At 40.2% G+C, this 24,545-nt stretch overlaps 1 protein-coding gene across 17 annotated transcripts in view; it reads left to right on the top strand.

The window, feature by feature from the left end:
• Nucleotides 1–24,545, top strand: part of LOC117245778 (pleckstrin homology domain-containing family A member 5-like) — a 623,723-nt gene that overhangs the window by 377,914 nt on the left and 221,264 nt on the right. For all 17 annotated transcript variants that reach the window (XR_013490410.1, XR_013490411.1, XR_013490412.1 and 14 more), the window contains 2 exons: nt 14,538–14,712; nt 20,049–20,153. Coding sequence is in view for 14 of the 17 variants with exons in the window: in XM_078165309.1 (XP_078021435.1) it covers nt 14,538–14,712; nt 20,049–20,153 (280 nt within the window). In the remaining 3 variants the exon portion in view is untranslated. The remainder of the gene's footprint in view (nt 1–14,537; nt 14,713–20,048; nt 20,154–24,545) is intronic.

Here is a 24,545-nt window from a genome sequence, read left to right as displayed (position 1 = left end):
AATCTTCTCATAAGTGGATGCAATATGTAGAGATGCCATCTAGGCCGTTTTTCCTTGTATTGTTTTTTTTAAAGTCTATATTTTGCTTTACAAAAACGTGAAAAAGCAGCTGTGACCAAGCTATCACGAGGTGAGTAGCATTGTAAGCATAATTAATAGCGATATACTTCTGTGTGTCTGTGTTTGTCTGTGTGCTTTTGTATGCAAGCGGCAGTCCAAAATGGCGGCGGTAGGACGAAACCATGGGGGAATTTGTTGCTATGGGGCGTTCTATTGAGCTTCGCCTCTTGATATCCATGCTCTTTGGCCTGGTTCCAGACCATAGACCCCGCCCACTCAACTGAGTAGGCTTGCATCTCTGGTCTGGAATACTGCAATGAATTTGTGATTTATCTCGTCCAAATGATGGACGGACCAGATATAGATATATATACATAGATGCCGCTCCCTGGCTTGTGGGATGCGTCAATACTGCCGCCATCTTGCCTAGGTGCTCTGACTGGTTCAGACCCATGTCAGACTCGGCAAAAATGCCACATTTTTGCTCTGCATTTGGGTGTACGAATGAGAGAAGTGTGAAAACCAAGCAGAAGGGAATGACATTCCACAGGTAAGAAGTTGTTTTACAATATTTTACTGTTACGAACATGTTTAATGAGATATATATCTGAAAAAGTGATCCTTCTTTTAAGCTAATCAAGTAAAGTAACTGTCCTGATCTGGTCCTAATGCCAAATTAAGCTAACGCTATGTCACACAACTTGAAGAAAAAAGGTTAACATTTATATAATATTACTTATAAAATTATGATGCTTTGTCAAACAGCTATGTCGGTTTATGTGTTATTCCAAATTGTCAACTGTCTGTTTCATGGCACCAACGTAACATAAAGCAGTATAATGTTAGTAGTTAACTTGTGGCCTGAATTGTAACTACAAATTATGTGGAACTGCGTTTTTCTGACACACTTATTTTGTGTGTAGTTTCCCAAAAAACACAGATAGGAGACGGGCATGGGTAGCAGCAGTGAGGAGAAAGGACTTTGTCCCGAGTGACTCCTCAGTCATCTGCAGCTGTCACTTCAGACCTGAGGACTTCGACAGGACTGGGCAGACTCCTAAAAATAATACTAGCTACTGTACACTGTATTTTTTGTAAATATGACCTAATAATGTAAACAGTTCTGTGTCCAGGCTCCCATGAGCACTGTGGTGTTATACATATGAGATTAAAGCAAAATTTTGTGTAAACATGCAGCTCTAAGTCATTTATTTTCACTTGTACAAAACCAACATTTGTTAATCAGAATGTGTAACTACACTGCAGCTCAGCACAACCCTGCTGATACACTATTTTTTGCACATTGTGTGAAATGTGAATAAACATTTATAATCAAAATTAATAATTAAATGACATCATGGTGGGCACTGTACATCTAGTAAGAAAAAAGAATATTTATTACATGGGGAAAGTTTAGTTTAAATGTGTTGTAGAACTATTACTGTTACTTTATCTACATAAGATCAAATATTTTGGTATGAAAAGCTGCATTTTTTATTTAACCAAGTATCCTGTATCATAACTACATGTCTGATGATTGTAACAAACCAAACCACATGAAAATCGGTTGAGAATTCAGCGAGTAATGATGATTTTAATCATAAATAATCTCCTGCCTCAATAGACATACACGCATTAGGCAGCGCGGCTCCACCTGGGCAAGATAGCGGCCGCGTTGACGTATCGCTCCAATGAGGAGCACCGTTGAATGCGGCATCTACGTCTATATCTATGGTACGCCGGTGGGTAACTGGTGAGGATAGCAACAATGGCGACCGCTACAGATCCTATAGACCACATTAACGATGCTATCGAGGTATTTCGCCACTACTCGCGTTAATGGAGGCCCAAATTAAGGAAGCTGCTAAACTGGATTTAATGGCGATGCAGCTGGGCGTGCACGACGACGGAGACATTTTAAACGGGCAATGCTCGCTTGTTTTCGGCACCCCCGACGCATGGATACTAATGACGTCAGATTCTGGGTGAGTCCTTGATCTCTACTGATTGGTTAGGGAAAAATCAAATCCCCCCCTTTATAAATCGCCTTCAATGGAGGCGATGTCAGATTGAAGGCTCTGGGAGCTTCAGTCACTCAGGCTAGAATATTCTGTCCATTCAGTGTCTGCTGTGCTGTGCTGTTCCACCAGGAGATTTTGCTTTTATGACACAAAACAAGTCAAGGAGTTATTGGAAGAATTAGACCTAGGCTAGTAGTTTTCCCATGTCCATTTTTGTTGTAAACTAATTAAACTTCTAACTCTGAACTGGACACACTGAGATTATGTTGATCTTGTGACTGCAAAACAGCAGTGATCCAAAATGTCAGTATGCATTTTTAGCACCATTCATCTTCAGTTGTTTCTACCTCTAAAACTAACTTTATTTTAGACTCTGTGTGAATTGCTCGATGAGCCGCTCTGCAACACTAATGCAGAAAAGATATTCTGGATGATAAATGTGTATGCCGTGGGTTGTGTCTCTGGCATACAGTGGAGAAAGTTAAAGTTTCCTTTCTGAATAATAATCCTGTGTATAATTTAATAAGAACTGATGCTTTTCTCAAATCAAATCCCTTTTTTCCTTCTGCAGTAGCTTGTATTACCTCTGAAATGATGAAATTAAATCTGCTGTCAAGCTTCCACTGTGACTACGCGCACGTTTTACTTGCTGAATGGCAGGGTATAAAAGTAAAGGCCATGTTTTGTTTTGTTTTGTTTTGTTTTGTTTTTGTTGTTTGTTTTTTTCTGCTTATGCTTTGAATTGAAAGTTAAAACAGAAAGTGTGACCCAGTGATTGAATCCAGAAACATGAAAGAAAGAGAATCTCATTACTGAGCAGTATACCTTAAGTAATTCCCACAGCTATGGCAAACATCATTCATCCCCTAATTTGCCTGAATACTGGTATCATTTAGTGTTAGTGATCAAATGAACCCAATATCACATATGGTATTTAAGAGCGTGTTCTTTATTTACCTTAACTTCATTTGAAAGATGCTGATATTACAGTTTTTTATGCCCCTATCCCCCCACCCCCCTACTTTTATTATATTTTAGTGAGAATTCTCCCTGCTTTCTGATCTCCTGTTGTTTAAATTTTCTACTTCCTCAATGTTTTCCTGATGTCTTGATGAATTCAGTATAATGTACATCTCTACAGCTTTAATTCAAATGGCAACTTCTGGGGCTGAAAAAATGAAGCTAACGCAGAAGTGCCAAAAACCACAGTTCCTCTAGTGGCCACTTGACAATTGGTCAATTCATTGTCATTACTATTACTATTATGATATTATAGTCTTAATTGAAATCTATTGCCTCTTAATTACCCTTAATCAAGAGCATCAACCCCACTACCACAGGAAAATGTAAGTTTAACTAAAGTGGCAACCTCAGGGGCTGAAAAATGAAGCCAACAAGGAAGTGAAACACTGTAGTTTCTTTAATGGCCACTTGAGGCTGGCTCCAAATGTTATTCAGTCCCTGCAGACCCCTATGTAAAATGCTCAACTATACAGCAGAAATAAACATTTACAGCCTGGTACAAATAACTGTTTTGGTTTCTATAGCTAATTTAAACATTCATGACAACTGTACAGGGGGTGAATTTTTATATAACTCTCCCGTTTACATTTTGTTTAGGCTTAAAGTAAGACATAACTAAAGGTGGGTCGCTTTGAGTAAAGGCTGTCTGCCGATAGTATCCTTGGCTTCTTAGTCAGATCCACCCCTTGCTCCTCCACATGGCAACATCCAAAATGTTGAACTCAAGAGTCCACAAATCAATGGGTTACTTCACGGTAGCTATGTCCATTATTTTATACAGTCTATGTTTTGTTGGGACCTGACTTTGTGACAGGCTTCTGATTAAAGTGTCAAAATGGCGATCGGAAATAATTCATTATTATTATTATCATTATTATTAATATTAATATTAATATTAATATTAATAATTATTAATTATGTTAAATAATGTGAGTTAATTTACATTAAATCACCTATGGGGCACCATTCCCAAAAAGGGAAAAAAGATAGCCAGTTACTGATATCAGTCTTATAAAATACACTTAACTATGGAATTTTGATTAATAGTTAAGTTAATAACCATAACCAAAATTACCATATTAATAGTAAAGGCTGAGGGATTTCAGAGTTCTTGACATAGCAGAGGTTGACTATTCAATCACTCTTGTGCAATACGAAACAGACAGCAGCCATGATTCCAAAAGTATTTTTTCACAAGAAAGCAAAGCAAAACAAAACACACAAATTCTAACTAGTCACTATGTACAAGTGTGTGTGTGTGTGTGTGTGTGTGTGTGTGTGAGAGAGAGAGAGAGAGAGAGAGAGAGAGAGAGAGAGAGAAAACGTGTGTGTGTGTGAAACAAATGCTGTCTGATCTACAAAACAAAATGGCTGACAACTGAAAACTACAAGGTGGCTGAATCAAAGATGGCTTCAGACCGGGGGAGGTTTTGCCTGAGGTCAGTCAGGACAAAGACAAAGGACATGATGCAGGAACTTTGATTCTCCTCTGGGTGTAGCTATAATGAAAGCCAGTTTGTAAGTGAGTATGTCTGTATGTGATGTGTTGCAAAGGGGTCTGGGGTAGTACAGAGGATGTTTAGTTGCATGCAAGACTCTGTCTGTGTAAAGCATTGGCAAACCAACATCACTTAGTTTTGGTGAAACCAAATAACCAGTGATCTAACTGCCACAAAAATAACAACAATAACACATTGAACAGTATTAAATCACAATTGACAAAGTTAAACAGTCTTGCTTAGCCTGTACAACTGCAATAATGCTGTGCCCAGTGGATACATTACCAGTTCATCGATTGAGGAGAAAAAGAGATGATTTGGCGTACTGCTTCTGTTAGCCAGCAGTTGAAGGCTTGAAAGAACTGTGGTTCCAGATGCAGTCTTTGCTGTGTCCTTGTTCCAGAGGTGCAGATCCTTGCAGAGTTAGAAGTCTGAGTGCTGACTCGACTTGGTTCTCCTCGTGCTGGAAAGTTAGTTGCAAACCTTGTGCTTGGCACATTAACTTGTCTGGTCTTCAGGTTCTGTGTGTGTTGGAAGAAGGCCACATTGAGAGCAAAGCTGCAGCTCTTGCTGTGGGCATGCAGAGGTGAGAGAACGGGGGAAGGGTGTAGCAAGCCCTCCTGCCTACGTCCTACCTCGGTATGTCCTACCTTGGTCAAGGTCCAGGAGAAAGAGCAGGTCAGAGACTCAGAAGAAAAAGAGTGAGTCTGATGGAGAGCAGAAGTGCAGAAGTTTCCTCTTAAGTTGGCTTGGTGACATCACAGAGTTACATGTCACAGTGACAGTAGTGTTCAAACAAGTTTGAAGACTGTTCTCTCACATAGGTGTGACAATGATGCATCCTGTGGAGGTGGGTGCCAAATGGCTGTCCCTTGTTTGATGAACAAAAAACATGCGGTCTCAGCCACAATTTCAGATGGCAAGACCCAGAGGAAAAGCCTTCACCTGTCCAGCTTAGATTAGTTCATCAGAGACATGTCATACTCACTGCTCTGCTACTCTCACTTTCTTTTTTGATCAGAAACATTGTTTTCTTTCACCAATCAATTCTAGTCACTTCATTTTAGGCTTTTTTAAATTATTGTTATGCTAAAGTGAAACTCAACACGTCCTGCATAGATGTTTCATGTTAAAAGCCTTGCACTACAGTATAGAATTTCTATGAAGAATTTTTTTTGTCAAAGACCTTTTTCTATAATGAAAACAAGACAAGCTAAAAATAGATCTTGATAATAAAAACTAATACTAAATCTATGTTTCATTTTCATCGATGAGATGTGACAATAATGTTAGGACTATAGGTCACTGAAAGCCAAGAAAAGCTGTGCTTGTAATAATCTTCAAATGCTGCATTAGCAACTGGCTGGTAATCTCAAAGAAATAGTCTGCGCCAGGATGTTTCGCTAGCCAGCAAAAACACTCTCAGCGGAGCAGCATCAGTTGTTGTTGCGAGGTGTGAGCTGTAATTCAGCAGTAAATCAAATTACTACAGATGAGTGAAAGGGTAATTTTGGGCTTGCCTGGGAATCAGGTGAATCTGTAGCCCAGGTTGTATGTGGTCAGGCAGATGCATCTGATCCCCCTCTGCTTTGGACAGATTTCCAGTGGCCTGAGACATGCCAACCAATCACAAGCATCTAATGCAGGACATGTTTGAGGCATTTTCATAAACAACCAAGATGGCTGCAGCAACTGCACTTAAAGCTTTCCTTGAGAAGAGAGGTATGTGTGCCAACAACATGTCAATTTCCACTCGCTTTGAGCCAAGTCCTTCCCTAATTTTTTGTTTTTTTCCCCGTTAAAGGTTTCTTTTTGGGAGAGTTTTTCCTTATCCTCTGTCAGGGTCCAAAGGACAGAGTATGTTGTTTGCTGTAAAGCCCTCTGAGGCGAACTGTTATTTGTGATATTGGGCTTTATAGATAAAATTGATTTATTGATTGATTGACTGATAATGTGCTGTAACTGGCTGATACTACTGTGCTGTGATTGGCCATCTACAGCAAGCAGACCTGGCAACCGGTGCCTCAGTGTTACATCACATGTTTATAACTGGTTGGTAACGGCCCTTGAAAAATGGAAACTTAACTAAGTGGTCCCAGACTAATTTGCATTTGTGATTTGGTGTGGCTTTGCCAGGCTAATTTTGAACAGCCATGATTTGAGAATCAGATGCTAAAGAACATATTTTTGATGTTTTTCACTGCATCTATAATAGTTATTGTCTTACAGATTTTTTCCCTGAAAATTGGATATTTATTGTTTTTTAGATTTAGCTACTTAATTTTGGTATTGAAGTCCATTCTGTACATTGGGATCAGATCAGTGTATTCATTTAAATCTCACAATATTCATTTATGAATGAAGCTGCTTCAGGTGGCATCATGTGAGCTAACCATGGAGTACTGGTCATAGAGCCATCACTGTAAAATATCTGACTGTACATTTACAGTAAATTACTGACTACTAGTTTCATCACTTTCACTGTAAGTTAATGTATCATATTTACAGTAAATTGTTGTGAAATGACAGCTTTATACTGTCATCTCACAGTTATAACTGCATATTACTGTGATTTAGTATTATGCTCCTGTAAAATTACTATATTTAACTGTGACCTCACAGTTAAAGCCCATTACATTCCTGTGATATAACAGTACATTCCTGTAAATTACTGAATTTAACTGTAACTTCATAGTTAAAGGGATAGTGCACCCAAAAATGAAAATTCAGCCATTATCTACTCACCCATATGCCGATGGAGGCAGCCGCTGCAGCTCATGAGCCTAACCCTCATCCAGCCGCAGAATACCGGAGTCAAGCACTGGAAACCTGGTGGTGTAGTTGTTTCAAATGTAGAGCAGTGCTAACGGATGAGGAAAGTCTTTGCTGTTCAGACTGGGAATTGGCGATGCCTGCACTTGAGAATTTGGACATCAGTACTGACGAGACTGCTGCTCTTCAGAGACCGTGCTCTTGCATCTCCGATCACCCTGAGCACGCGCACGTGACCGCGGAGCACAGAGAAGCAGTCAGAGCTACAGGCTACAGTGAGGCTAAAAACAGAGTTCATATGACGTTTTTCGAAACAACTTTTTATGTCGGGGCTGCAGCACATTTGGATCACTACGGATGAGCAGTATGGAGATACTTTGTAGATTCAATTTTGTGTTCTTGGACGTTAGTCTGGGGAGCCGTCTGCCATTAGGTGTGCTAGCTGCTGCCCCCACCGATCTCCACAAAGGATGTGAGGACTCTAAAACTTCACCAGGGCCTCCATCGGCATATGGGTGAGTAGATAATTGCTGAATTTTTGGGTGCACTATCCCTTTAATGTACATTGGATTACTGTGATTTAGCAATATGCTCCTGTAGAATTACTGTATTTTATTGGAATCTCACAGTTAAATTCCATATATTAATGTGATTAAGCAGTATTCTTCTGTAAAATCACTTTATTTAGCTGCATGAATTTCACCATGAAATTCAGAATTTGGTTAAATATCACCTATAAGTGATAATGATGTTATTTTATTATGAAGTATTACAGACTTCCTGGATAGAATTTGCAGTGTGGAGGACTGGGGGATCTTAGGCCCTGTATTGGTCCACAGATGGTGTTTAGCTGATGAAAGACCGTAAGTTGTGGTTGAAAGCTCTCAAAGAAAGAGCCAGTAATTGGACTTTGAGTTGAGATCATTTTGGCTCTATGACAAACAAGATAATTAAGATAAATAATCTGATCAAACAACAAACTTTAGGTCTGATCAAGCCACCTTTAGGTACTAAACAGTTTTTGATAGTCAGTGCTACATATTCTTTTGAATACATAGCTGGAGTTTCCATTATATCCCCATCATGATCTATGTTTTATTAGCATTGTTTGTTTCAAAACTAGTATTTATAGTAGCAGTAACGTACTATCCAGTGTGATGTTACAACAATGAAAATGAAACAACAACATAGGACAGAGTACAAAAAATGGATGTTTGATATTGTGGTGGCAAAACAACTATTTAATGAACAGTTTATAGAAAAAGTCTTCACACGTCGGCTGTCTTTCTTGAGTTTTAATAAGCATTCATGAACGGAGTCACACACGCACATACAACCGCATGAACAGTCAGTCAGTGAGTGAGTGCCCCGCAAGTCCTCCAGCCCAGCTATCTTTATAATTCCCATAACACATGCACATCAACAGTCAAAATATGTGGCGCCTGCAGTAGCCCAGGTTGGTTTGACATTCCTAAGACACAACATCTCTGGAGACTAATAAGGACACTTGGTGTCTGAGCTTCCCTGGCTCATAACCTTTAACCTACTTCCATTAGGCCTCTGCTGTATCTAACACTGCTATCATAGTAGGGGTTAAATGAGCAACAAATATCATTAGGTGAGAAGTTCAGTTTCATCAAAACAAGTAACCTTATACAACACATGCAGAACACATTATAGGTTAAATATGGTCAAATACCAGAATTTTCCATCACACTATCCAGCTGAGTCATCAGTAACATAAGTCATATTTAGAGCAAATAAATAGTGTGCTCACAGGGAGAGACCTACTACAAACAAATAGAAAAGGGTAAAAACTCCATTTTATTTCATTCCAGAGCTCTCTGATCCTGCTTAGTTGGCTGAGTAACAGCGTGGACCGCCACTACTCACACAAACCAGTTTCATCAGCAAGTCACTGAAGTGAGAGTAAACAGAGCAGCCACAGAAAGGCTTTATGCGAGAAACGTTAATAAAGACTGAGATAACTGTGCGACTGAAAGATGAAAAGGCAGATGAGATGAGACAGTGGAAAGGATTGAAAAGACAGAGAGAGGGAGAAACAGTCAGTGGGCGACTTTAGTTGTGTGTCTGTTAGTCACCCTGCTTTAGATGTAGGGCTCTTGTTACTAGAGGCAAGTGAAGGCCTCATCTCTCACTCACAGTCAATTGGCCGGGAACTCAGTGTCACTGACAGAGCCATGAAATGGGAGAAAATTCAGAACATCCGCCTCTGGCAACAATGGCCAAATGCCTTTGCTTGCAGACACTGCACACACAGTTGATATGTGAGTGTTGCCAGCCCTGCTGAAATAATTAGTCACTATGTTTACATGCACAATATATTCAGATTTTTGCCCTTATTCCATAAAAGATGATATTCCTATTAAGCTGAGTATGAATATGAATATTCCACTGATACCCATTTACATGCAGCTGTGCATACTCCATTAACATATTCTAACATGTCTACTATGCCATTTGTTAGCACCTGCCTTTTTAAGGACACATAAAAGCTTCAAATTGATGAGGGGGGTATTTACTGATGTATTTTATGTTGTAGAACAAAACATAAGAGTCTCATCAGCTTCTGTAAACCACAGATCTTATTTCAGGCATCTAACCAAAAACCCATTCAAAAAATCCACTGAATGTGAGATGAGGGAACCAGGTGTGTAACCTGCTACCTCCAGATTTTAGGACTCACTCCTGGGGCACTCTTTTCCAAATGTGCTGTATAGACCCTTTTAGGCCCCGATGTCACAATGACATAATTTTGTTAGCTGGAGGCAAATATGATTTTCCACCACAGGACTGTAGGCTAGAGTCTCAAAATGCCGTCCTGTTGTGTTATTGGGAGCCAGAATAGAAGGAGTCATGGCTCAAAATTTAAATCCCAGCCACCACTACCTGTCAACAAAAACAAAGACAACTATGGCTAAATGCCATAAGACAAAAATACTGGATGGAAAAAATGCTGGTATGTACAACTTACACTTAATATCCAGTTAGGGAAAAAGTATTTACTGTTGTAGGGATGAGTAACATTATGTGTATTAAGGATTATCGTGTCAATCAGAAATTGGGGAGGTATTAAGAGGAATATTGGATTTCTCCATAACGCTAGCTGTTCAGTGCATTAGCTAACATTTGCTTCGATAGCATAACAAAATGGACGAAACCGTTCAAGTGTCATCCTCCTTTGTAAGATTGGCATAGTAATCAACCACAAAGCTGAACATCCCACCTTCAGCAGTCCTGTCAAATCACCCATGTAGCAGTCTGGTCCGGTTGGTCAGTGTTTACTTATTCAAGTAACACTTGCGGTAACTGCTCTGGATAACCGAACGGTTATGAACGGTACAGTTTGTGCCAGAGTGCATTTTGGCTCTTGGAATGAGTATTTCTGTATGCACCACTCATGTCATCTTCCTCCATTGTTTAAAACAAGACAACAGAACTTGCTAGCGCTAGCTATCTGTGGAGAATTGTTTTGCCTCCAGATAAGCCCCGCCCACCAGAAAAAACACTCATATTGTTTACTAACAGTGAAAGAGTCTATATGCCGTTTACATGGCTGTAACAAAGCATGCAAATGTACCCAGTGTCATCTATAACATCCTTCCCAAGTCATTGTTTATGGAGCAGCTTCAGTTTTTGTTCAGTTTTGTTTAGCACCCTAGTTTTTGGATTTGGGAGAGAGTTTTGTGTTTAATAATATTTTTGTCTTAGATCATAGGAAGAACATGTATGAATTCTGAAAATGGGCATAGTTCTCCTTTAAGGACTAGGGTGTACTTGAACCAAACTAGGTAAAAGGGTGTTGAGTACACTCGCAGGACTTCCGCGGCACTAACACGCTCGGTGTGTCCTTAGCGTTAATTATAACAGCCAACTTATTGAAAAATGTTGGGTTTAAATCGGGCTCGGGCCCATAATAACAGTTAATTGGACGGGCCAGGCCGGTCCCGGACATAATGTGCACAGGCTCGGGCCGGGTCGGGCTGAATTTTTTGGGCCTGATCTAAGCTCTAGTGGGGTATCCTTTTTAAAATTCATGGCATTAAGCCCTGCAAAGAACATGCAAAGACATGCCACTGATCCTTTAAACACTCCGAATAAACTGATCTGCTTGTCAAGTGGTAATTTTTAAATTTAAAACAAACTTAAATATGTTCTTGATATTTCTATTTTATAATATGAGTGTTGACAACATTCAGTTTGCAGAGTTGGGGTTTTCCATTTGGCTTCAAGCTACTCAATGTTGCGGAGTAGTCTGAAGAATAGCAAAGGAGATTATCAGAGCTGTCCTTGTGGAATATAGAAGATCTGCTAATGCATTTCAAGGCATTTAAATTGCTGGTGTGCCAGTTATGTTCTTTCTGGCGGGGCGATTTAAATTTAAGTACAGTACTTTAGTACAGTGTGGTAAATTATGGCAATAGTGGTCATAAACTGTATTTTTATTTTAAATAAAAGCTGTGCCGGTTACAAATGAAATAGTAGGGGGATGATGGTATTTCAAAGAGTGTATAAGGCAGGTAAGACAGGTACCTATGACATAGTAAAAAGACCTGGAGGCGAGATAAAGACATCCATTTTTTATGCCAGGGGATATTACTGCTGCTATCTTACAGGTTATCTGATCAACAGTGAGTACAATCACAGATGATCCACCTGGGAGAAAAAACAATGTTTTTATCTGCAACATCAGCTGGTGTGTGTATCTGAAAGCTGGGGCCACACACTGAGGTACAGCTGTATTCATATGTGTTCCAGACAGAAAACTTTTCCACAAAAACTAGATAATGGAGTCTTCTGATGAGTTCCAGAAAGAATATAACAGGTCTTATCTCAGCTCGGATTCTGCTTTATCTTGCTGTGCCTAAACTAATGAAGCAAAGCCTGCAAGATAGTGCAGACACTCAAGTCCACACCACTACTCTCACAGGGTATACTTACTTTTTGCAACATATATTTAACACACCCTTTTGATTATAATTAAAAGTGACTGATGTTATGGAATGCAGAAGGGCTCTAAACATCTATTTTGATGTTCCTATTAATATGTCAAATTTGTACGAGGGGGTGATGGTTGGTGGCTTAGAGGTAGAGCGAGTTGTCCACTAACTCCAGTTGTCCACTAATCGGAAGAGCTCGATCCTCAGCTCCTCCAGTCTGCATTTCAAAGTATCCTTGAGCAAGACACTGATGCTGTTCCATCGGTGTGTGAGTGTGTTAAAAACTGAGAAGCAGGTGGCACCTTGTATGGTAGCCTTGGCCACCAGTGTGTGAATGGGTGAATGTGACTTGTAGTGTAAAAAGCACTTTGAGTGGTCAGACTAGAAAGGCACTATACAAGTGCAGGTCCATTTACCATTTAGAGCCCTTCCATGTTCCGTATGATGTTGCTGTCAATAATAATAACAAAGCGATGTTTTGCTTCATTCCGCTGAGCTAGGGAGCAGAGATGGGTTGTTACTGTGGTAGTTTTCAAGTCTGAACGTTCTTTTCCTCACATTAACTTTTGTCCTTCTACTTCACTAGGGGCAAAAACCTTTGAGCTGGTCCAGTTAGTCAAAGCCAAGTTGGCAGGCCATTTAAATTAGTTGGATGTAAAGGCATGTATCAGAGGTGACACCCAGAGAATAATAGTTGTGATTCATGGGACCAGCTCACTTCTTACATTCTCACTTTCTTTATCTTTGTTTCTGCAGCTTGTGTCTCTGTTGCCTCCCTGTCTGCTCATGCTCATTCAAGCCACTCTACCCTTCCTCTTGTTCTCATCCTCCCTCTCTTTAATGGTCCTGACACACACAGTGTGTTATAAGAGAGTGAAGATAGGGTCTGCCTGAATAAAATGTACTATTATTATTATTATTATTATTATTATTATTATCATAATGTTCTGCATGAAAATACTTTTCTGGCAGTTTTTCAATGTCATATCTCAGGAATAGATAGGAAGACATTTGTTCAGATACTGAATTGGTGACACTATACTTGGATGCCCACCTTAAGACTGTGTTGATTCTATAGATCTTCTGTGCTGCCCGGGGGGAAAATGGGTGTGAAAAATACATGTTTTCACCGACATGGCTGTAAACTGTAAGAGAAACTTTACTGGTGTGCGGAGGCATACCGCCACTCCTTCTTCTTCTTCTGCTTACCGGTAATTCAGTAGTCTGTTGTCTCACGCAGGACAGGTGCAGCAGAGCGGGCTACACCCCTCAGTGCGTTTTTAACACACCTCTCCCACTGCTGATGAGGCAGAGGCAAACACTGCTGACCAAGTCGCCTTGCATCCCCTCTCTCTCTTTCTTTCGTTTTACGTCCCTCTCTTGCATGCGTTCTCTCTCTCCCCCAGTTCTCCACTCTTTCCGTCACTCTCCCTCTCTCAGTTGCAGTTCCCCCTTATTCTCTCTCTCTTTTCCTGTTGATGCAGTCAATTAAAACTCCTCCCACTGACACAAAAGAACTGCCAGTTTAATTAAACACACAAAAAAAAACATTGGTAAATTGGGGAGGACCCCACCCGATTCAAGCCCAGGGAATAATGAGAAATTTCAGCCCCGCCTAGCCAGGCCCAGCCCAGCCCAGCTCAGGCCAGCATGGCCAGAACCTGGTGGAGAACCCAGAACCCACACTGTTTGCCTTTATTTAGAACCACCAGACCACATATATCTCCATGTCATTTTTGTGAATATAGTGTAATTTTTCTATCTTGCATCTGTGTCATTTTTTCAAAAGGAAGAACTGAACTGAAGAAGGAGAGATGTGTGTGCTTCAAGCATTGAAGTTCAGTCTTGACCTTGGAAATAAAAGATTGATAAAACAGCACTTGTTAAAGTCGATCTGACTATTGAGCTGAACTGAGACTAAAAAATTGTTCGAAAAATCTCTGTCCATTGGAATAGCAGTGTGTAAATCCAGGTTACTTTGGCTTAACTAGGTATTGCTTTTCCTAACTGAATCTGAAGCAATCTGAATGTACACAATTTAAAAAAAAAAAAAAAAAAGCAATGATGTGTTTTTAGTGATGGTCACACCTCCCAGCTTTCACTTTTAGTGTTGTATAATACTGTACTTTATTGATATGGAGGTCAAATGTCTGACTGACGACCTCTCTCTTTGTCTCTCCATGTCTCTTGCCCTGTGGCAGGCCGGCTCCGAAGGCTTCATCAGAGCGGGGCAGTAGCAGTGACAAGAAGGAACGTCCAATGAGCACCATGAGCGAGGCATCAAACTACACAGGTGGCTCCGACTACAGCACCTTTCCTGGCAGCCCGGCCACCACCATCACTACTGCCACCACCACCTCCACTTCATCCACACGGGTCAGTCTCCATCCATCCATGCCTTAAATCTTAAAGGGAAACCCAGCTATACTAGAGAAAGCAATTTCTGAAGAAACTGCAGGTATCAATGCTGCATTCTGAAAAATGTGACGCTACACTGCAATGCTGACTTTAAACGTTGAATGACGCCATTAATGTATGAATGGTGTGGAATACTTTAAGGATTTTTGGAAAACCTGACGCTACACTACAATGCTGGCTTTAATATGTAAGAATAAGGTAAAATGATAGGAATAGCTGAAAAAGTCTAAAGGGATCTTATTAGTATGAATGTCAGTGATAAGTTCAATAATGCTCTGAATATGGAATATTTGAAGGGTTGCTGAAAAGATGACACTTACAATGCAATGCTGACTTTAGATGTTGAATAATACCATTAATGTATGAATGATGTGCAGTGTTGTAAGGTTTTTTTTCAAAAGCTGACACTACACTGAATGGCTGGCTTTTATGTATTAGAGTAAGATAAAGTTAAAGGAATAGTTGAAAAAAGTTAAAAGGTGTCTAATTAGTATTAATGTTATTGAAAAGATGAATGATACTCATAGTGGGAAATATTTTAGGGTTGTTGAAAAGATGGCACTACACTGCAATTCTGGCTTGAATGTTTAAGAAGGGGAAGTAGTAGGAATAGTTGGAAACATGGCAATTGGTTGGTATCAAAGATCTGGAATATTTTAATACTTTCTGAAAAGTTGACGCTACACTGAAATGCAGGCTTTAATGTGTAAGAATAAGGTACAGTGATGGGAATAGTTGAAAAAGTTTAATTAGAATGAATGCCATCGATACTAATACTGTGGAATATTTTAAGGTTGTTTAAAAACTAATTCTACACTGCAATGCTTGCCTGAATGGGTAAGTAGGTGAAGTAGTAAGAATAGTTGGAAAAGTGACAATGGGTTATTCTATATAATCTTAAACGGGAACATCACCTAAATTAAGGATTTTGATTCCATGGTTTAGGAAAGTTTAAACAATATTTCTGAACATCAATTTCAATTCAGTTTTATTTATAAAGCCCAATATCACAATTCACAATTAGCCTGACAGGGCTTTACAGCATACGACATCCCTCTGTCCTAAGGAAAAACTCCCCCCAAAAAAACCTTTAACAGGGGAAAAAAAATACATGAGCATGAGCTACTCTCTCTCAGAGACCAGAGAAGGCTCACACTTGTGATGTTATTAAGTATAATGTCTGGAGCTGCTCTGTAGACAATGAATGAGAGCCTGATTTTGTTTGTTTCCTTTTTTATACACAAATGAGCTTTATTCTATTGAAGTGTTCTCAGTTCTGAACAGAAATGTACCCATATACTCACAACATGCAATTTACTCAATTTCAATTTTATTCTTCACATGAAATCATATAAATAAAATTTCAATGAAATCTAATTTTTCACTGGCAACTGGACTTGCTTGCATTTCTTGAAGATGTTTCGCCTCTCATCCAAGAACGAGAGGACGAGAGGCGAAACGCAAGCAAGTCCAGTTGCCTATGATATAGCACTTATGATTACCATGACTTGGATGACTGAGAATCTTCACCGACATAATCTGTCACTTATAGAAAAATGCCCATGCACAGCTGAAGTCAAGGTGGCAAAAGTACAAACGTGTAAAGAAAAAAACACATATAAAGTGGCTCATGAGCCTGATGAAGCTGTAAGCGAAACGCGTTGCTCTATTAAATTCTCGATCCTCTTTCTTAGTCCTGTCTTGTGTGCGATACGTAGCCATAATCTGTCACACCACTCTTTGTAGGGCTTTGCAGTCCTGATCATTGCTGTTTCCATACCAATCAGTGATGTTCCCCGTCAGGATGCTCTTGATGTTGCAGTAGTAGAGATTTCTCAGTATTTAAAGGGATACCTGAAATTTCCTTAGGTGTCTAAGGTGATACAGTTTCTGCCTTGCCTTTTTTACTACTGAGTCAGTATACAGTGCCCAGGTCTATGTACCCTCTCCACCGAAGACCTGTTGATATTAAGGGGAACATAGTTTCTTAGCTGCTTCTTCCCAAAGTCCACTATCATCTCCTTAGTTTTGCTGACGTTCAGGAGTAGGTTGTACTGACAAAAGTGGGTCAGGTCCTCTGCTTCTATCAGGTAGACCTTTTCATTGTTATCGGTGATCAGGCCAACCACAGCTGTGTCGTCAGCAGACTTAATAATGGAGTTGGAGTCTAAAGTGGCTACACAGTCCTGTGTGTACAGAAAGTACAGCAGGGTACTCAAAACGCAGCCCTGGGGTTCTCCAGTGTTAAGGATGAAGGTGGAAGAGGTGTGTCTGCCCACTCTCACCACCTGGGGTATGCCTGTCAGGAAGTCAAGGATTCATGTGCACAGTGAGGTGTTTAATCCCAGGTCCTTGAGCTTTGTGACCAGCCTGGAGGGAACTATGGTGTTAAACACTGAACTGTAGTTAATGAACAGCAATCTCACATAGCTCCCTTTCTTTCCAGGTGAGACAGGGTGGTGCAGAGGATGTGTGCTATGGCATCATCTGTAGATCAGTTGGGATGGTAGGCAAACTGAAGTGGGTCCAGCATGCACGTTAGTGAGGAGCAGATATGATATTGAACCAGCTAATCAAAGCACTTCATACGAGCCAGGGACAGGCTGAATATCATTGAGAACACTGGCACCAGTTGGTCGGCACATGCATTTTCACAAAAAAAAAAAAAAAAAAAAAGTACTGGAGTCATGCTTTGAAGAGAACATAGATAAGTTTCACTCTCACTTCAGTTGTAAATAGTAATATTTTAGCAAAAAGGCATGTGTTTGGGAAGAACTAAGCATAAATGAAACGATGAGACTGTAAATGGATGCTTTTATACAGTTTTCTGTTGTTAAATGTTAAATGTGTTCCTCAATCAATCAGGAAATCAATATGTTGTCCATTTTCTGTGGAGGCATGCAAGAAAACAGAGTTTACTTTATCAATTCAAGGCAACAGCATGACTCAGTGATTTACAAATGGTCATTTTGCTAAAGGCAATACTGCTTTAAGTAACAGGCTGTCTACGAGGCGTCAACACAGTCTATTGGTGCTTCTCAAAGTCAAGGATGAATCCTTAAATAGCTAAATTCCAAGGAGGCTACATTCTCAAATCCTGTCGAAGGACTGTTCCGATATCAAGGATTCATCGAATTCTACCAAGGACCAGGTCCATCCTTTAGATGATTTTCAAAGATGCATGTGTGTATCCTCAGCGGGCATGAATTGAAGGGGGCTCTTCTGGGCACTCATTAGCCTGTTCCAATGTGTGTTCACCGAATGCTAGGAAGGAGTTTTGCTAGCCTCTGTAGGACCCGACTTGGAGGGATCTACCAAGGAAGCATGCTTGAATTTGAGAAGCATCATATGAGTCAGATCAACCTCTCGCTCCTCCGTAACTCCACCCTCTCATCCAAATATGGTCACTTCTGGCCAGGATGGTGAAATGCTGAAATGCTCAACTTGAGGCTTTAAAACAGGAATCCACAAACAAATGGGTGATTTTTCATGGCTAACCTAGTGCTTTAAGGCTCATCGTTTTTGTTTATATAGCCCAAAAGTTTCCATGAGTCTATGGGAAAATGTAAAAATGTAAAAGGGTAAGTCCCTCCATTATAATAATAATAATAATAATAATAATAATAATAATAATACATTTTATTTATACAGCACTTTTACAGCTCTCAAAGACGCTTTACATTTAAAACCAAAGAAATGAAGTACATACATGTAAGTGCAAAGAGATAAACAGAAGACAAAAACAATATAAAACAACAAGGTGCAAAAGCATAGTGAAAAACATAGAAAAGGAGGGCACATGAGGAACTGAGAACGAAAAGCTAATGTTAAAGGTTAAAAGTGGATTTGAAAAGGTGGGTTTTGAGGAGTGATTTGAAGGTGGATGGATTTGGACAGTCACGGATATGTATAGGGAGGGTGTTCCAGAGGGAGGGGGCAGCTATGGAGAAGGTTCTGTCACCCCAGGTTCGGTGCTTGGTCCTGTGTGGAGGAGAGAGGAGGTTTTTGTCGGATGATTGAAGGTTGCGGGAGGGAGTGTGGTGGTGGAGCATGTCCGTGAGGTAAGAGGGGCCTGGCTGTGTAGGGCTTTGTGGGTGAGGAGGAGGATCTTGAAACTGATTCTGTACAGGACAGGGAGCCAGTGTAGGTTTTGCAGGACAGGGGTTATATGTTCACAGGAGCTGGTGTGGGTGAGGAGGCGGGCAGCAGAGTTTTGGATGTATTGAAGTTTGTTGAGGACTTTGGATGATGAGCCGTAGAGGATGCTGTTGCAGTAGTCCAGTCTTGAGGTGATGAAAGCATGGATGAGAGTTTCAGCGGCAGAGAAGGAGAGTAATGGACGGAGATGGGCAATGTTCCTAAGGTGAAAGAAGGCAGTTTGGGTGAGGCGGCTGATGTGATGTTCAAATGAGAGGTTATTGTCGAAGATGATACCAAGGTTGCGGATGAATGGGGAGGGAGAGAGGCTGGTGTTGTCAATGCTGAGGGTGACGTTTTGTGTTGCTGTAGAGAAGGATTTTGGACCGATGAGTATTATTTCAGATTTGTCACAGATAGATATTATCATTATCTACAGTAAATTTCACAGCATTAGTTTCTAGTATAAAGCGGTACTAAGTCTGCTTATAATTGTTCTCAGTAGATGTTCAGATCTGATTGCGGTGCTATAGGAAAGGTTAGAGAGCCACAGAAAACTTGGGAAAACTTTAGTCTAATGAATGCACACACAATATGTCAACATCTGGTAAATAGTTCAATAGTAATATCTTATTTGTCTTCAATTTGGACTTAATCAAAGAACTCCTCGTATTTTTCTGCTATTGACTTACATAAAAGATACCTTTTTGCTGCAGTGCTGCATATTTCAGTAAGTGAGCTATGATGTATATGCTTTGTTTAATGAGCTGAATACATCTGCCTCTGTTTCTTTTTATAGCTGCTGGAGAAGCTGCTGTTTCACAGTGCAAGCTCCTTTACATCCAATGCACCACATGCTTGTCTCATCAGATTGTTGTGTTGACATTGAGGGAGAGAAGGTGATATGCTGGGTTATTTTTTCTCCCTCTCTGTCTCTCCAAGTCTCTGCTGTGTTTCTCTGTAGGAGATGCAGGATGGAAACAGAAGCATAATATCGGCTGATTATTTCATAAAGGGTTATGGAGTATTTTTTGTCACTTAAGTATAAAATTATGTGCATTTCAATATCTGTATTGTAAATGTTGCTTCTGTAGAGCTGCATTTACCTTATATTTGTGAATGATCTACATTTGTTACCCTTTCTTGTATTTCAACAGCCCTCTAGGTCTTTCAATAAAGTTCACAACTTTGGAAAAAGGTCAAACTCCATCAAGAGGAACCCCAATGCTCCGGTGGTCAAGAGCAACTGGCTTTACAAACAGGTACAGAAGAAAGGTCATTCAACTTAAAAATGATGGGATGTGTTTGAGTTTGTGTGGGAAAGATACCAGACAGGCGAGGGAATATGGCTGGGCAGCCAATATGTATGGTGAAGGATGCACAATGATGAACATACAGTACACTGAAAGTAGTACTATTCACTGCATTTGGAATTGTTCCTGCATTATTGTTTGCTATCACAGTGAATCTCAAGGAAAATCATAAAAGAAATATTTTGGGAAATACACTTATTTGCTTTATTTTCCAAACAATTATGAGAAGTATTTGCTTTAATTGCATGACTGTACATTTCAGATATACTATGCAGGGTTTTCTTAAAAAAACAAACAGAAAAAAAACAAAACAATGCATAGACTCAAACAGATGTCATCTCTTTCAATCATCACTTGAGAGGGAAAACCACTTTATTTTTATGCCTCTATGCCAGCAACAGCTATGGGTGAAGGCAGTATGTTTTCAGGTTGTTTAATGTCTGTCTGTCTGTTTGTCCCATTATTGTGAACGCAATATCTCAAGAATTTTAGAGGGAATTGTCTCAAATTTGGCACAAATGTCCACTTGGACTCAGTGATGAACTGATTAGATTTTGGTAGCCAACAATAAAATATTGAGGTCACTGTGACCTTACAAATCATGTTTTTGGCGGTAACTCGACAATTCATGTGCTAATTATGACCAAATATCATACATATGTCTCTTAGATTGAAATATAGTGATGACATTTTATATCCAAAACATAAATGATCAACTTCACTGTGACATCGTAATATTATGCAAAAATGTTTTTCTGGCCATTACTCAACATCATATCTCAGGAACAGATGGGGTGACATTTGACCAGATACTTAATTAGTGACTCTAATCTTGGGTGTCTATGTTGAAACTGTGCTGATTTTTACTTATTTATATAAAGCCCAATATCACAAATTGTGATTGTATAGATCTTTTTTGCTGCCAGGTTGAAGATGTGTGTGAAGCATTCATGTTTAAGAATTTTTATCTTTTTTGCAGCAACATCCATATTTGGAGCTTTATCAACTGTCATGGCTACATACAGTATGAGTCTGGACAGACATCAATGTAAACTACCTGCAACTTGACTTGTTCATGGAGACAAACAATTGCAAGGCAGTAATTCTAGTTTTACTTTCTCTGTTCTGGATGTTCATGGGCCTGGACTCCCTCAGCACCTATGTGAAATTTGGGCTCTATATAAAGGTAGTGATAGGATGCCAGTGTGTAAAAAGCATACATAGTGAGGCAAAATCCCAAATGGGAGTGAATCTGGGGTCAACTTTTACTTTCACGTTTACTGGCTAGTGTGTTTAGAAACAGTTACCGACAATCCTGCATAGTATACCCTTAAGTACACAGCTGAAGTCGGGACATGGTTAGCCTAGCTTAGCATTAAAACTATAATATACCAGACAAAACTTCTGGTCTGTTTAATCCATATCCATACTCAGTATCCTGAAACTTGAGATGTGGAGTTGTGTTATTCATCTTGGCAATCACTACGCCCCCCCCCCCCCCCCCCCCAAAGGTGACAGCTGTTTTATCTGTCCATATCAGTGTGTTCTACACTGTGTTCACATTCCTCACTTTACTGCTGAACCCTTTTTCAGAGCTGTTGTATTTTAGACTTTGGAAGAGTGTTGGAAATAATGCGTTACAAAAGTAACATGTTACGGTAATGTATTGCGTTTTAGCAGTAATAAAGTAATGTAATGTGTTACCAATGGAATTTTGGGTAATGTTATTACATTTACAGTGTCATGTTACGCATTACCACCCAAAATAAACTGTTTATTGTTTGTTGTTTTCATTTTTCATTAACCATACTGATCTACTTCCGCCAGTGCACCACAGAAAACAGCTCATCTAGTTCATGTTGTACTGTGTGTTATCATGTTCAGTGTGTTTCCATGAATATAATGACATACAACGTGTCTTGTTCTGCTTTTGCTACCTAAGCGGGGTATGTAGCAGGGATAAGGAGCTGGCCTCTGGTGTGTTTTTTCCTTGTCTCAGTTATTGGCACATCTGGGTAATGTTAGTAGCGTATATGTTGGATGTGTTTACATTCACACCCCCTACAACTGCAGGGCAACGTTGGCACACAGTCCCATTCTTATGCATAAATCTTTCTCCGGTGCTGCTGTAGCTGACCAGCACACTGGGAACCGGCAGGTAGGTCTTCCTGCGGTATATTAATTTGCGCTCGTCATTGTGACTGACTCGTATGCTAATCAGTTTGTTGTGCTAATCTCAATATTTGTTTATTGTGTTTCATATCATAGGCCCACCAGGGGTCCGTTTCACAAAGCAGGTTCAACAAACTCTGAGTCTAATTCTGAACTCTGAGTTGATCTACTCTGAGATAGGAAACTCTGAGTTTCCGGTTCCAGAACAGCTGATTTGAATCAGTTTAATCAACTCAGAGTAGTTTCACCTGGAGTTAAGCGCGTGCACCACAACTATAAAAAGCCAGCATCAATGGAGCCCCGATTCGATGAGTCACCATGGCGACGGGGAGGGCGTTTTTCACCCCACTAGAATTAGAAATCTTAATGCGCTCATACTGCAAGTTTGAACACGTTTTCAAAAAGAAGTGCAACACCGCTGCAGCTGCAAAAGAGAGGGAGACGGCGTGGGAGAATGCATAAGTTTAAATGTAGTCCTTTGCAATCACAATAATATTACAGGGGAAAACTGCTTGAATGGTAGCCTATTAATTTATTTCATTTAGGTGCAATCCCGCGGAGGAGAAGCGTACTTGGCAGCAGTTTAGGATGAAATACATAAACATTGTTCAAACAGGTAAGACCTCGGCATAATCTCATGGGGGTACTTCATTTTGATAATGTTTTACATTGTAAAGTAAATATTAAGTGGCTGTTTGACTGTGCAGTTGTTTTATCCCCAACATAATGCTGTTTTCACACACATAAATGTCTTCTCATCTATATCATGTTCTGTTAAATAATTAAGCCCATTTAAACTAACACAGACTTCCACTCAGCCAACAGAAAGAAGGCAGATGCCCGTAAAACGAGCACACTTTTCTGACCGCCCTGCATACAGTTGCCTTACTCAAGTGCTCAGCATCTCCGACATTGTACAAAAAACTTCCATTTGCAAAGAAACACAGCGCATTTTTATACAGTATGAGCGCAACACACAATATCTGCTGGGATGTGAGAGCATGACGACGATTGGTAATGTTGCAGATAAGGACGGATTAGGTTGTGTATGTAGATGATGGACTGTGACGTGAAACGGTACCGCTCAAAAAGATAATTGTGTGGAAATGCTAAAACATCTATGCGCGGTCTGATAACCATCTCCTGACGAATATTTAATTCTCTGCGCAGTAATGCTGCACCTTCATCCACGGGATCGTTATCAAAAGGACATGCCATGTTAGTGAAAAAAGTCGCCACCTACTGTGCCTAATGGACTTCTAATATACTGACTCTGATTTTTTAAATGATTTTTTTAAATGACAGACGGCAGAACTAGGCTACGCCAAAACTCGCCTGCTGACTGAATGAATGAGGAAATCAAATGGAGTGTGTGGCTCTGAAAGAGGGCGGAGACAGAGACACTCGAGGTTCATTGAGAAAAACCTGGTCCCGACCAGGTTAGGTTCATAGAGTCTGTTACTACGGTAACTGACCGAGAGCTTAAGTTACCTCTCTCTCTGAAACAGGCTAGAGTTACCCCTCTTTCTCTGGTTTGAGTTACCTCCCTTTTTGAAACGGAAAACTCAAGAGTTTGCCTCATTTCAGGGTTAACAGACTCTGAGTTTTCACTAAACCTGCTTTGTGAAACGGACCCCAGTACTGATCCATGTCACATAATTATTAGACTTTGATCCTCTGCCTGCCTTCATTTTAATACAAAGTGGTAGCCACTGTATGTGAATGCATGAATTGGTCAAGGCCAAAACACACCTTCCGCAAAAGCAATACGTCAAAAAATATGCCTCTAAGAAATACGACGGCTAGACGCTAGTTGGCATTCCTGGATGCACTGCCCCGCGGCACTACATGCCACTGTCCTATTTCCAGCCTTACTGTCACTGAAATCAAATGAATTTTTTCCTTTTTCTTTGCGTGGTTGTCTGTTGTTGAGCTGCAGTGCGACGTGTCCAGTGTGTTCTAGCGGGGCTGTGGGCTACACACACACACACACACACACACACACACACACACACACACAGTGCGATCTTCGTGTTGAGTGCAAGAGAAAGACAGGGATCTTGTTCCTAAACCAAATGCCACGGCCCCTGTGTGGGAGTATTTTGGATTTAAACCAAATGACAGAGGGGAGCCCAGTAATTTGGATGAGCCGGTGTTGTTTATTCTAAA

The sequence above is a fragment of the Epinephelus lanceolatus genome, chromosome 23 (assembly GCF_041903045.1).
Source record: "Epinephelus lanceolatus isolate andai-2023 chromosome 23, ASM4190304v1, whole genome shotgun sequence".
Taxonomy (NCBI): domain Eukaryota; kingdom Metazoa; phylum Chordata; class Actinopteri; order Perciformes; family Serranidae; genus Epinephelus; species Epinephelus lanceolatus.
Note: the sequence above shows the minus strand (reverse complement) of the source record. Positions and strands in the feature narration are given on the sequence as shown.